We start from the raw sequence: 14526 nt of genomic DNA, 5'->3' as shown, positions 1-14526 counted from the left end.
CGTTTCTTCGATGTTTTTTCAAAATAAACATTTATGCTCGTTTAAAATCCAAAAATTCATATAAAGGTTCATTCGTGTAAACTATCCATTTCAAACAATTTATGAATATCTGGCTATATGCATTTGACTGAGATCATAGAGTTTTGGAATTGTGGAATGTGATTTGTGAGGCTTCAATTGTTATTTAAGACATATTTTTGGTCCCACGTCGGTAACCAAATAATCAGAAATTGTCCTTAGAACAAAACAACGCCATTGTATGCATATGCCCCATAGTAACCCATAGTGAGCGTCTAAGAAGATGTATTTCAGTTTTGTCACGGCGTGTTAGTTTGAGGTCGGGAGGAAGCCCGAAGTGATGCAGGTCTAAGACATTTACCACTTTGGGGAAACCCATAGGCATGGGTATGGTGCAAACCTTTAACATAACCAGGGATAACTGGCATTCGAACCAACGATCATAGGTTTCAGCAACGCCAAAGCGCCACGTCAAGCGTGGCCTCCCATCGAAGGTTTATTGTTGCATTTGGTTGCATAGTGTCGGTTATCAGTTGGTTAAGTTTCTAAATATCGCCACAATTACTGATTATCTCCAGCCCTCGATGTACCAACCCTTCTTACTCTTCGGCGCTATCACTCTGTGTACATCGGTGTACGGAGTACCGCGGTTTATTATCTGCCGATGCTCAAAGGTACACTGAAGTCACTTAATGTCTACACGAGCATTCAATTTAATCGTTTACTAGTTTCGAGGTCTAGATCTGTTGTTTTTATACAAAGATAAAATGTCGTTACAGCAGTCTTGTGTGCTAACAGTGTCAGCAGCTCTGTCTGTGGTCACTGTCAACATTCTGAAAAGTCGACCCTGAGGTGCGTGTTGTTCTGACATACCTGCAAACTCTAACAATTCAGGTCATGCCCCGGCAACCACGAAGTCAGCAAAACCATGGCCCAGGTTTCTGTTGAGAGTCTTTGAAGCTGGTATTATCGGTACCATATACCAAGTAATGAACATATTATGAGTGACAAAGGGTCGTAGGGTCTTGGCGTCACCAGCAGTCAATTTGTGAGTGTTGAAGGTCACATTTCATAACGTCATTCCACATTATTTCAGTTATGTAACAATGCGTCAGCTTACCGAAGGATGAAGGGACGCAGGGCACAGACGTGTGCCTTTTTGGATGATTTAGCAATCCATGAGCATGACATGGGTATGGTGCTCACATATCAATAAGGAGACAAAAGTGGAATTCGAACTCATGATACACGAATCCTGCCGTTAAAGCGTTACAGCTTTTTAGCGTAAAGCGTTACAACGTTGCAGCGTTATGTATCGCTATTGCAGCCACAACCGGGAACACTGCGTAGAGACGTCGCACTCGATCCATATATGAAATTAAACCCGGGTCTCCGACGTATGCTTTCTTTAAATGTGACAGGGATACCAGAACCACCACTCCGAGGGATGAATTGATTTCATGGCACCGGGTCGTTCTATAGCTGTCACTGGTGCTGGGAGAGACATGCCGATTTTCACGAACATAGTAACGTTAGGACCAAAAAGATGCATACCCTATACTATACCCAGATAGGACAATTCCTCTTAAAGATATTTTTTCAACCTTACTTCGAGACCGGAGGCACTTTATTCTGAAACCTACAAATCCTACTGAAAGGTCTGCATCAACATAACATCGCATTGGTATCTACTGTTTTAAATGAAATACCAAACGATGAAAAAATGAAAATAGTTTATTGAACAAAGAAATATTATTGCATCCACAAATGTAGTTTTCAATACATATTCAACCCTAGCACACCTTTAACCAGCAAATAGGTTCTAAAGGAGAAATAGAATGGTTGACCCAACGTCATATGAAATATGTACAAATGAATGTGTAGGGAAGGTACACGGAGTGTAACATGTCACACATTGAAGTGAAGCACGTCGTCCGGAATCATGCCTGGATATCTGAATCTTTTGGAAACATTCAGCAATCGTCACATGCAAACATCCTCCAGGACGGCCATGGGCATTAGCGTACCTTAACAGCAAGAGCGGCAGCATCTATAGGTAGAAATATATCAACATAGTCTTGTATTCATACAGGGTCTTGTGCTTGTTATTTTTTCTTACTTTCGCTTTGGCGGGATACTCCCGCGGGGACCAAAATGTCACATCGCTTAACCGATATAACTTTTAAATAAACACCCGGGCAAAGGAATGTATACACTTGAAAAATAGTATTAATAACTGTTATCAAAACGTTACTAAGCTGAAAAGAGTCACCGAAACACAGAACATTGTTCAAAACTATGATACTCGTATCAAATACGTCACCATGTAATAACCATGTTTTAGCCACCACCAACAAAGTGGTGTATAGTTTCTTTAGCCCAGGGGTTTAGTTCTAGTAAACGGGAATTCAGTGTATGTTGTAAGTGTCATGTGGTATCATATTGAAGGGTATTACTTACCTAGATTTGAAAAAAAGTGTTGACAGTAACAAGATAAAATAAAATAACCATTCCTAAAGTACCGTTTTCGCATTTTGTTCCATAGAATACTTGCTCATCCATTGTATAAGATCTTATATATTATCGAATGTAAATTAATATATATGCATATATCAATGATGCAAGGCGGCATCAGACCTGCAATACCGTGTTTCCATCTTGTTTGTATTCTCAAACCAGCGTGTTATATGAGGTAAATATTAAGTATGGCCCTCGAAACCCAGGAGAATACTAGCCACAAACGTAATCATGCATTGTAGAACTTCGTACATCGACCCATGTGGTGATTCCGGAAACGACCGTTACTATTATTAGTTTACTTTTTAATCAACTTAATCAGATGTCATGCTATCAGTTTTAAATCAGCACGTAAACAATTTGTCTGGAATACTTGAAAATATATCCGCGAATCAGGATAATTAGCTGAACGTGCTGAGCTTATATTTCAAACAAGCAAAGCTGATTTTGGCCCTTTGCAAAGTCTTCTCGTATTTCCAATAATCACCAGAATGACTGCAGCGCGGATCCGTTTTAAGACACGCTGTGGCGCCGTTAAGCATGGAGACAGTTTCTAGGTATATTAGTCTCCGACAGGACCAGGTCCCACGCATAAGTTCCAAAAATTTGGAAAAGTCATTAAGAAAGTTATCAGGTCTATTTATATGAATTAGGATTCAACAATTGGAAGATTTGTTTGGATAATTAATCTTTTACCCCAAACACACAGGTACGGCTAAATGTGTCAAGATGGCGTTTTTCGAGGTTTTCAGGGGCGTTTTTCCAATAATTAAAAATGAGCATTTCTTTGGCCAAAGCTGATTTTCTTATCGTGAGTGAGTTGGTTTTAACGCCACTTTGAACAGTATTCCTGTTATATATCGCTGCGTGTGACCTTGAAAGCCCGAAGTGATGCAGGTCTTACACGTTTACCAGTTTGGTGAAACCGACGAGCACGGGTATGGTGCTGACAAACCTGCCAACATAATCGGGTCGAACCGGGATTCGAATTCATTGGTTTCTGGCGTGCCCAAGGGACACCCACAGCGAAAATTGCGGCGCCTGAGACGACTGGGCCACCCGTGCCCCCAAAAGTTCTAAGGAGATGTACATTCAAACATGGTAAACACAATCATCTTGGGTCTTTACTTCCCCATACTTACTAGAATGTCTCCTGAGTTAATGTTATAAATTATCCTCCGTCTCACCCATTTTAGTCATACTTATCTATTTAATCATATCAGATATAGAAACAAGCAAGTGCAGGAAAGAAAGACAAAACGAAGTGGGCAGCCATTTGATAATTGTCATACCAATATTTCATAATCTGACATATCCACAGGGCAGAAATTGGACCTAATTTTACCCCGCCTTTTGTAATTGTTGTGACGAACAAAGCAGACATGTGTGATACATACATGTATATGTAATTATTGGCTGGCATAACCGTACGTGAAATCAAGGTCATGCAAAAGAATCTGGTGAAAGTGTATCATTTGCTAACTAACCTGGTCTTCTATAATGAATAATATTATACAGTTTGATTTGTTTGCTTCTCATAAAATTCACAATAACAACCTATCGGTGCTACCTGTCTAACACAATACACATACAACAGGTATGGCTTAATGGAAGTAACGTAATAACATTTCTTGGAATTAGCACATGTGGCTCATTTGCCAGTTTGCATAGTTAGCATTGAATTCATCCCAATGATGTAACACCGCGATTCCTTCTTCAGTCTCATCGTACCTTATGGAAGACACCAGAGGCTATCTCTCAACCATCTTTCAATAGCTGAAACATCCACAGAAGCTTCGTCATCAGATATTCATAATTCAGTATACACGCAAACACATCAATCTTCTTTATGAAGTCTTGCATTGGATGCCTTTTGAAGGTACTGTCACAGATGTTCATTGAAAGTTACAGTCGATGGTAATGTCAAACAGAGGCTTTGTCGTATGAACTAGACACAAATTGTCAAATTAGTTTCAAATAAAATGAGTCGCTGTTTAATCATAGTTCCGATTACCAGCGTTAGAAGCACATTTTGTTGATTTCCCCTGCAGCACACTTTATAGATGCGTGTTGTCCGCAGCTAGTCCATTCGCCACTATCCCATGACGTGAAACCCATGGCCGCGATCCTCGGCGGCGTTGCACCGTTCCCACTATATAATCCTATTTCAGCTGTCCCTTTAGAATTCCTCGAATACCAACCAAGAGAAAGACTAAAGGTGAACGTGACAGGCAGACCTGCAGGGAGGAAAATGTTCTTCAGATAAGATGACTAGATTCAATATTATGATAATATTACTGATTGTACGTGTGGAATTATTACCGCGAAATCAGTATACACAACAATATTGACCACGTCACTAAAAAACACGCAAGGGTCAAAACCAAATGAAAACAGTCATATAATTAAATGAATATATATTTGTTATTGGCTTTTTATATGTATGGATTTTGAAAGATGTGTTTTTAAAATCATTTAAGCAAAGACAAAAGGATATATTTTGTCAAAGTTAGCACCAAAGTATTTCTGAATCACTTTATCTCAGCAAATACAGCAAAGTAAAATCATTGTTACAAACTGAAAGATATTGAACTTGTTTAAATGATAAAAAAATAATCAGAGCTTATTGTAAACTTTGAATTTCATTGCACAACTTTAATGTAAATGTATGTTGTAGGTCCAAAGACGGTGATATTGTGTTTTACTTAAATGTGAAGCGTATTCCAATTTAAGGTATAAGTTTCTCCCCATGTTGCAAGTTATTTTTAAAGACCGTCAGTTAGTGATGTATCTGCTAAACTCTAAAAATCCTGACATGATCCATGCTGTTTCTGTATTCTTTAAAAATGTCTCTATAATGAGGAATGTGTAACTTGATTTAAAATTACATATACGTCACGTTTATCTGCGTTGCCTAGATACATCTATGGGGAACAACTAACGTGACACATCCCTCTCAAACATAACGTGGTCTAATTTACAACGTCATCAAGTTCTGAGCGCATGTTCGAATTTCCAGAAAAGACTTCACGATAGAATAATATTTTATCGTGAAATAATCGCGATTAATCACGTTAACATAGCAATATGACAATACCAATTTATTGCTTTGTTTTTTTGTTTGAACATTTTTGTACATAAACGTAAACGTAATACACAGATTGTGAAAGTCTACAAACGTTTTCCTAAACTTAAGAATATTTTTTCAAAATAGTTCAACGTACTTGGTCTAACCAATATTTAGCATTGAAATGTCTTTGTTTTTTCGACAAAAAACCTTTCCCTAATTACTATTAAATTCATTGTACGATTCCGCCTGTATTATTAAGATCTTGGTTATAAATTACTCTCAACTGGTGAATACAGGAGGAGAAAGGTCCTAAGACAACGACTCAAGTTGAGTCGTTGCAATATAAGTCCTAGCTATTTGTGTCTTTCTGGCATGTCTGTCCGAATCGTGTTTCAAGCACTAAATTGATTTTTGGAGCGAGAACTTAACAGTCAGTCCTGATATAAGATCTAAATTGTTCACGATGTCGTTAAACAAACTTAATAATCTGGGGAAACGTTAAAAGGTATATACATTGCTAGGAACTCACTGACCCACAATGAAGGTGAAATGTTTGATATACTTGGTAAAGATAATGACAGGTACGTTGGGCTATTGTATTTGATCTGTTTCGGTTTTCAAACTTTCTGTGATGGTAGAGATTACAAGGACATGTTCCGCGTGGCAGTTCCTATAGGAATGTGGAAAGGAAGCTCCAGCGGAAATACATATAACCTGTGTATCCTTATAATTGTGTAGTTTTACGATGCCATGGAATCAATCAGGTCATACATTGTAACACAACTGTAGCAACCCGCTCGTACAAGCATGGGTACTTATTAGGTGGAGAGGCTATACAGCCCTAGAATGCCCGCGGGGTTTAACAGAAGTACGATAAATGTTTTCACCTGTTCAAGCAGTGAGAAGTGTGATATCCCCGCGATGCCTTGAGAGACAGTCGGACAATCATGTCACCTTGTACTTGTCATTTACTGAAAGCGAAGGTGTAGTTGAAACAATAAATTAGTAATTCACATACATTTGCTTAAAAACGTAGACCCGTGAAGATCCGGGGTAGAATAGGTCTTCAGCAACCCATAAAAGGCGACTATGCTTGTCGTAAGAGGCGACTAACGGGATCGGGTGGTCAGACTCGCTGACTTGGTTGATGCATGTATCGATCCCAATTGCGCGGATCGATGCTCGTGATATTAATCACTGAATTGTCTGGTCCAGACTCGATTATTTACACAGACTGCTGTCATATAGCTGGAATATTGCTGAGTGTGGCATTAAACAACAAACAAACAAACAAAACGTAAAGGTCAGTCGTAATACATACATGCTTCAAAATATTGTATATAGGTATAAATGTGTCTCATCTAACATATAATATATTACAATTCCAAAAAATATTTAAAAATGCCTAACCTTCGTAAAATGTTATTTTCTTCACACCACAGTTCTGTTCCTGCAATATGTAAGGTTTGTTGATTATTAACAATTATATAAAGACAAACATTTATTAATAGAATGGTGCTTCCTGTTCATGTCTCGCACCAGCGTAAAAACCAAGCCATCTGAGTTTAAGTAAGGATAAAAAATTATGGATGAACAACTTCTTTATTACAATTAAGAGCGACGTTTCGGTGTAAGTTTTAACACTGTTATCAAGCAAGTGTTAGAACCTACACCGAAACGTCGCTCTTGATTGTAATAAAGAAGTTGTTCATGAATAAATTTTTAAAGTTACTAAGTACTCCAACTTTTAAATGCCTATCAAAGAAGCTATCTGAGTTTCTTTAACATAATGTGTGCTGCACAGATAATACCTTTGGTACTTGCTATTTGCATATACTGTTAACAAACAGGCCAAGATCCAAATGTTATAGCAATAGTTCACTTTAAACAGATCAGTTGTCTATTTTAACTTTTACCTTAACTTAAGTGAGAAATACGTACACGTTAGTGTGTTATCATCATAAGCCAAAACGTCAGGCCGGAGTATATTTCCTACACTCTGGTCCTGGACTATATATAGCGAGTCGCGCTGATCGTGAAACTAGCCACAAATATGGAACGAGGTGTGAATGTTGTTTTACGTAACACTCATTTCAACTACATTATATCCCACTTGGCAAGACATTACAGCGTTAAGATCAAAGTCTAGATCAAACTAAACTAAGATTCCTTGGAACATTTGAAGAAAAACGTACAATTATTTTAGAATACAATTATTTTAAAGGAATGTTTTCATAGACTTAGTGTTAGTCTAAATCGTTGTCACAAGCATCCTCATCCTAGTTTGCTCTGAAGGACAGGCAGGAGGCTGGGGACCAATTATGTCCAGCGCCCCCGGGGCACAAGGGTGGAGAAAGGCCTCCCACATACTGCTGGAATATTACCTACCTGTTTTTTTGGTGCTATATTTGTTCTGATGGTGCGTCTATTTAAAGGCATTGGTGGACGGAAATTGTTCTCCATAAGCACCTGGGGCAATCCTTCTTGCGCCTTATGCAGCTTGCGTAATATACTTAACTGTGAAAAGGAAAAGGTAATTGTATATGAGAGTATCAAATATAAATTCCTATTAACGTTTGTCTACCAAAGCTCTCTGTGATACATGTCTACATGTACCAAGGGCACATTGTACTAATTGGTCTATTTTTGCCAAGATTCCTTGCCCAATGTTAACTATTGCAATAGATAGGCTCTCTTTCAAAAGTTTGTTTTACGGATCCGACAAAAAAAGTACCCCAGATGTTAAATAAAACATATACTGTATTTTCTTCCAGTTGATAAACTGCATAGTAAAACTAGAAAGTTGTCTTATTGGTAAAATTGGAAACAGCTGGATCTCACACCCTCAGTCCTCAAGGTCCACGTCTCATAAGTACCAAGAACCATTTGGCATCAGGAGAAAATTGACCTCACCAATATAATTCTTTATTCATCATCGATTATCATATCTTATCTTTCTAAAAATGGAACAACTTTGAAACAGAAAAGTCATTAACTGCTGGCTTAATTACATCTTTACGGCTTGGGAATACACGTGACATTTATAGTGCCACTATAAAACTGTATCTACAGTCATAAGAAAGTTACACGCACTTCGCATCTTCTGGCATGATGCCTAACAGGTCAATCAAACAATGGGCCTAAGTATTTTGGCCTTTGAACGTGTTTAGAAAAGAAACCTACCCGTCTCTAATGCGTAGTTTTGATAGACACCATTGGTTGAATGAGCATGGTTTTACATCGCTTGCAGCACAGTTCCTGCACTTTCACTGCGGGGGACACAGACATTGGCTTTGTACCCGTCCAGGGGATAGATACGAAGTATAATGTTAACGATTATAGGTTTTTGAGCATTTCGCTACGTTTATTGATCTATTGATGGACTGCACCCACGTTAACGTTTTGTCTTAACGTGTCATCGATAGCATTACCATGAGGTCATTGGTGATACTGGAAACGCATCCTGAGTTTGGTCAAACCTTAGTACTTACAGCAACTGATGCTTAGTCCCATCATGCCGGATTGATCTGGTAACGTCTGCTTACATAATCTGATGCATATTTACTGTTTGACATTCTTTATTGACAGGTTTTTATTCCGAAATGATTTCATGGATATTTGGCTGGAACATAGATACAACATACGAGCTAAACGACATTACCTCTACCTTGAAAATAGTGTTAGCTAGTCTTTACTTGTAGATAACGATGTAACGTTTCCACGATATTTTGCAACCATAAGTACCACTAATGTGTCACTAAGGTGGGGTAGTCTGGTGGTTAAAGCATTCGCTCGTCGCGCCGAATACCCAGGTTCGATTCTCCACGTGAGTACAATGAATTAAATCCATTTCTGGTATCTTCCACCGTGATAATGCTGGAATATTGCTAAAAGCTACATAAAACCACACCCACTCACTCATAATCGTTCAGACATTGCAGGTGTCCTTTCGACGAAAAATAGATTGTTATCTTATTTATTTGTTACATTACTATGTGCCCTACAGAATCAGCAGGGATGAGTAGGTCAGTTGTTAGAAGAGTCACAAATCGATGTGTAGAGTTGCATCCCTTAGTCGTGTTAGTATCTGCTGATCGCGGTTTCCATAATCCCTTGACTTGTCAATTTCATAGCCGTACAAAGTGGTATTTTCGACCTACGATAGCTTTGCGTACTTTCGAAAAAAAGCTCACACTGAAATACTGCGCCAAGCGGCTGACAATTCAACCCACGCGCTATCTCACTGGATTCAAATCATGATATTTTATTTCTGTTCGTGATCTCGACCCTTGCACGTCAGTAATACGCTGAGACGTTTATGTGTTGCCAAGTTAAGATACTGAGTTTGGTAGCCTAACGGGATATATCCACTAAACAGCTGGCAGAAGGAATCTTCCTGTAATTTCTTGGTTATTTTAGAATTGAATTCCCCTAATGCTTGGTAAGGCTGGGTATATAGTTGATGGAAATCATTACCCTAAAATCCCTCGTCTAGACAAGTCGGATTTCAGCCTTATGAAGCGTAAATAGATTAAAATAAATGCCATAATGGGCTCGGTTTGCACTGAACAGTGAACAGCGGCTGCCGGTTTAAGCTCGTGAATATCAATACAAATTAAACATGGGACATCTCTAACTAGAACAGGTGGCCTGCGAGATTGTAAGGAGACGCAGTTGGCCATTCTGAGTTGTGGCCTTGTGGGTTTGAATCCCTCATTCGTCACGATTGAGATCCTTGTTGTGTCGGCACTGTACCGACGCTCATGGGGTTTAATCAACGTGTCTCTCTGACCAGCAGTGCTGATATGTTTCCGATCACATTAACCTTACGCGTCGGGATATACAGACATACTTTTCAAATCGGCGTTACCTCACTCACTCATTCGGAAGAGGAAAGTGCACATTAAGGTGTTCATTAAGAACATACTTGTCACTTCGAAAATATGACAGGACATATTTAATTGTATTATTACATTCAGCGGACCTCTTTACTGTTCATTGTTACATGTATAATATGCAGATGGGGGACGGGTGGCCCTTGGGCGTAATAGAAATATAAAATCGTGGGTTCGAAACCCAAATTTGCGCTTCGTTTCGAGGTTTGTCGGCACAACACTTGTGCTTGTGGCTTGCATCAAAGTAGTTAATATCTAAACCCCGCATCACGTTGGGATTTCTTCTCACAAGTTAATACGCGGTGATATGAGTGAAGTACTGTCCAACTCACTTACTTTCACTCCAAATATGTAAGAAATCAGGGTCTTACTTGATTTTTCGTGACATACAAGGGTTTGTTGAGTATCACCCACGTGACTGTTTCCATGCAGCTCGGTTGAGTCTGTGAACCCTCGTAAGTGAGGTAGGAATCAGTGTCAGGTAATAAATGGAATATAGAAAAACCACCAATCTGTAAAATATCTCCTGCAACAAAAAGATGAACTTAGTTGAAGGATGCAAGCACCATCATACTTTAATACAATCAAAAGCGACAAAACCTTTTCCAAAATAATTCTTTCTTTCCTTTAATAATTCTCTGTTGAAAACAGAGACCATTGTACGATTCCGACTGTATCACAAGCAGGTATACAACTCTTGCTCAAACGTTTCATGGTAGACACGTGGAGGACCTTTCCACATCTGACGCACACTTTGTGACTTGTACCACATGGTTTCGTGTTTGTTCAGGTAACACTTGATATGCCTTTGCATGTGTTTGTGCCAAGGTGCCACGGGAGGGGCAGGATAAGCTCAGATATTCGCGAACACACACACACACACTATATATATACACACACAACAATATCACTATAATTGTTTTCCCCCAAACGCCATATATCTGATTAATTTAGTTTCTCCAAATTATATCCTTATGAAAAAGGCCCAATCACCGAGCCTGACCACCCGATCCATACAGTCACCTGTCACGGCAAGCATATGTTGTTGGGGACCATATTCTTACCTGGCATCCTCAAGGGTCGTACTGAATCTATCAGTGGGATTGGCAGTGACATTTAAAGGTAGGCATACAGATTACATGTCAATCTTTGCTGAAGGAGCATTGCATGGCAGTAGCAGAAGTTACTCTTACCTTTGAATATTGTTTGCTGTGATGCTTGCACCAATATTTCAAATTCTGTATTCTTTTCCTCGCCTATCTGTCGATCAGAAAGTTAAAAAATGCGTTTTTCATGGGAATGATGCATATTACATTTGGTTGTTTTTTTCAAACCATGTGTTCAATGTCAGTAAAATGTGGCGTACCCTGAGACTTGCCCTTGGTATAGCTGTCATTTAAAAGTGGTACATATGTACACATGAGAGAGAGAGAGAGAGAGAGAGAGAGAGAGAGAGAGAGAGAGAGAGAGAGAGAGAGAGAGAGAGAGAGAGAGAGAGAGAGAGAGAGAGAGAGAGAGCACATTCGACAAGGTCACATTATGATCACTGATTCTCGTATACATTTTCTATTATGACAAGCCTCTATTCCATCACCAGTTTTGTTTGTTTCAAGACACACGATCTTGTTTAAAAGATACTGAAACGAGATACGTTCATCTATTGATGAACAAACGATTGCATTTCTTTATAATTCAATTCAAAATGATTGTACTCACCATACCAAATATAGCAATAGCTGCAATACCGTGAGGCATCGATTCAGATTCTGTGAAGTTGTTGTACAAATCATGATTATATCCATATATCTGTAACTGAAGACGAGTGAGCACTTTGTAGTTGGCACATACATAAAACCGTTAAACATGTCTGCAATTACTTCGTTTTTGGATAAACCCACAAGAAATTACACAATTGTCTCGCCAATGCTGCTGACTAATTGAGTAATGAACATTTATAACCCACTAAAGTAGGACAGAACAAGCAAGAATGGACCTATCACAGTGCTGTTTCATAAAAGAAGGCACGTATAATTAATGTTTTTATTTCACTCCACAAACATGGTTTATAAGATAAATTTCAAAAAAACATTTTATAAATTAAGGTATTTTTTATTTCGACAACCAGCCCTACGGTGTGAGGAGAAAAACAAACCGATGAACCAAAAAATTGTGTTATGTAGATCTTACTTCTATAGGAAATGGACGTCCGGCGACCGAGTGTTCCGATCCTATTTGGTCCACTCGCCCAAAATGAAGTTTTATTTGGTGAACTCTATACCTGAAAGTATTAGTCATTTGGTGATGATCTGGTCTATAAGCAACCGCATAATCGTGAGTGGATGGGTGTAACGCCACAGTCAACACTATTACAACTGTATAAGTACGATGTTTGAAGCATTACTTCTGGAACAGAAACAAACAGTGACTGAAAGCATTGCTTCTGGTCCAACCAGGACAACCAGTCATTGAAAACATCGTATCTGGATCAACTAGGAAAAGCAATCATTGAAAACATCGCTTCTGGACCAACCAGGACAACCAATCATTGAAAACATCGCATCTGGATCAACCAGGGAAATCAATTATTGAAAACCTCGTTTCTGGACCAGGAACACAGGTTAAAGAAAACTCGACTAAATGATTCACTCTATAGTTATGGAAAACAGTTAAACATGTTGATCTATATTTCAACTACTGTGATCATGATTTTAGCATATTGTTTTATTTGTGGTAGCGCACAACTCCCCTCCTGTCTTCTTTGACGATTGATGGTTCGATCCCCTGACCGCGACATATCAAAAGACCATAACCTGCTACACTTGTTACCTAGCCTGACGCTCAGCAATACGGGGATAAAACAAGATCCGGTCAGCTCGGAGTTAATACAATGTGTCAGAATGGGGTCTCCATGTTACAATGCAGCATGGTATCTCATTAGTCCAGCACTGTAAAACCGACATCAGTCCAGACTGGCGCAAGCAGCCACACACACATATGCATGCACGTCCGTTTATAAGTGTAACAATCTTGAACGCGGCATTAAACCGCATTTCAGCTCACCTCACGTCTTTGATGATTGAAGGCGTATTGGTGTTAATTGGGCGGAAGTTCGCCAACTCATAGGGTTTAGAAAAACATTACTGTTTTCAAATCATAAATGAGGCGCATTCAATATTTAAGATCTACACTCTACTGAGCAATTATTGTGTTCTTCCAAAAGTTATGGTGATCGATCGCTGTTATTACTACCGCATGTGGCCGATGAACATTAAATTGGAAGTGTGCCTATCCTTTAGTTTTCTATGAACAATAACCTATGGTCTCTCCAGAGAACATGTTTTTTGTGTTACTAGAAGAAGATTTTGTGTTACTAGGCGATTCTTGGAGGTAGGAGACTCTCAAAATAATAATAAATAGTTATGATTGAATTGTGAGCATGTTTGCATACAAACTCACTGATTATTGATGAGGTATATTAAGACCAGCACTGTGGGTTGTGAATGGGAGACGGAAATAGTATGACCATGAACACCAAATACACGCAACACAGGTTCCTTTTATATTGAACAATAAACTTACTTATATGACAGGGGGCCACCAGTAAATGTGAAGTAAGGCTCGTAGGTGGAGTTGACCCGCAGCAGGAGATCGTGGCCCGTGTTCATCAACGCCGCGTCCACCTGGATGAATACAACACACATCTTTAGGGCAGGCAGACAGACAGACAGACAGACAGACAGGCAGGCAGGCAGACAGACAGACAGACAAACAGACAGACAGACAGGCAGAGAGGCAGGCAGGCAGACAGACAGACAGACAGACAGACAGACAGACAGGCAGGCAGGCAGGCAGACAGGCAGACAGGCAGACAGACAGGTTGGTATACAGACAGACAGACAGACAGACAGACAGGCAGGCAGGCAGATAGACCGACAAGCAGACAGACAGACAGATAGACCGACAGGCAGACAGACAGACAGACAGGTAGGCAGACAGACAGACAGACAGATAGACCGACAGGCAGAC

At 39.4% G+C, this 14526-nt stretch overlaps 1 protein-coding gene across 1 annotated transcript in view; it reads right to left on the bottom strand.

The window, feature by feature from the left end:
* Positions 1-1785: 1785 nt before the first annotated feature.
* The window catches only part of LOC139449907 (carbonic anhydrase-related protein 10-like), a 79231-nt gene continuing 66490 nt past the window's right edge, over positions 1786-14526 (bottom strand). The window contains exons 4-12 of the mRNA XM_071231509.1: positions 14080-14180; positions 12688-12778; positions 12217-12312; positions 11694-11760; positions 10872-11026; positions 7994-8122; positions 7016-7055; positions 6493-6576; positions 1786-4772 (exon numbers count right to left, since the gene is read on the bottom strand). Coding sequence (XP_071087610.1) covers positions 6551-6576; positions 7016-7055; positions 7994-8122; positions 10872-11026; positions 11694-11760; positions 12217-12312; positions 12688-12778; positions 14080-14180 — 705 coding nt within the window. The 3' untranslated portion in view covers positions 1786-4772; positions 6493-6550. The remainder of the gene's footprint in view (positions 4773-6492; positions 6577-7015; positions 7056-7993; positions 8123-10871; positions 11027-11693; positions 11761-12216; positions 12313-12687; positions 12779-14079; positions 14181-14526) is intronic.

The sequence above is a fragment of the Haliotis cracherodii genome, unplaced genomic scaffold (genome assembly GCF_022045235.1).
Source record: "Haliotis cracherodii isolate W230 unplaced genomic scaffold, xgHalCrac1.p SCAF_8, whole genome shotgun sequence".
NCBI classification, from domain to species: domain Eukaryota; kingdom Metazoa; phylum Mollusca; class Gastropoda; order Lepetellida; family Haliotidae; genus Haliotis; species Haliotis cracherodii.
This window is presented reverse-complemented; position numbering and strand designations above follow the sequence as displayed.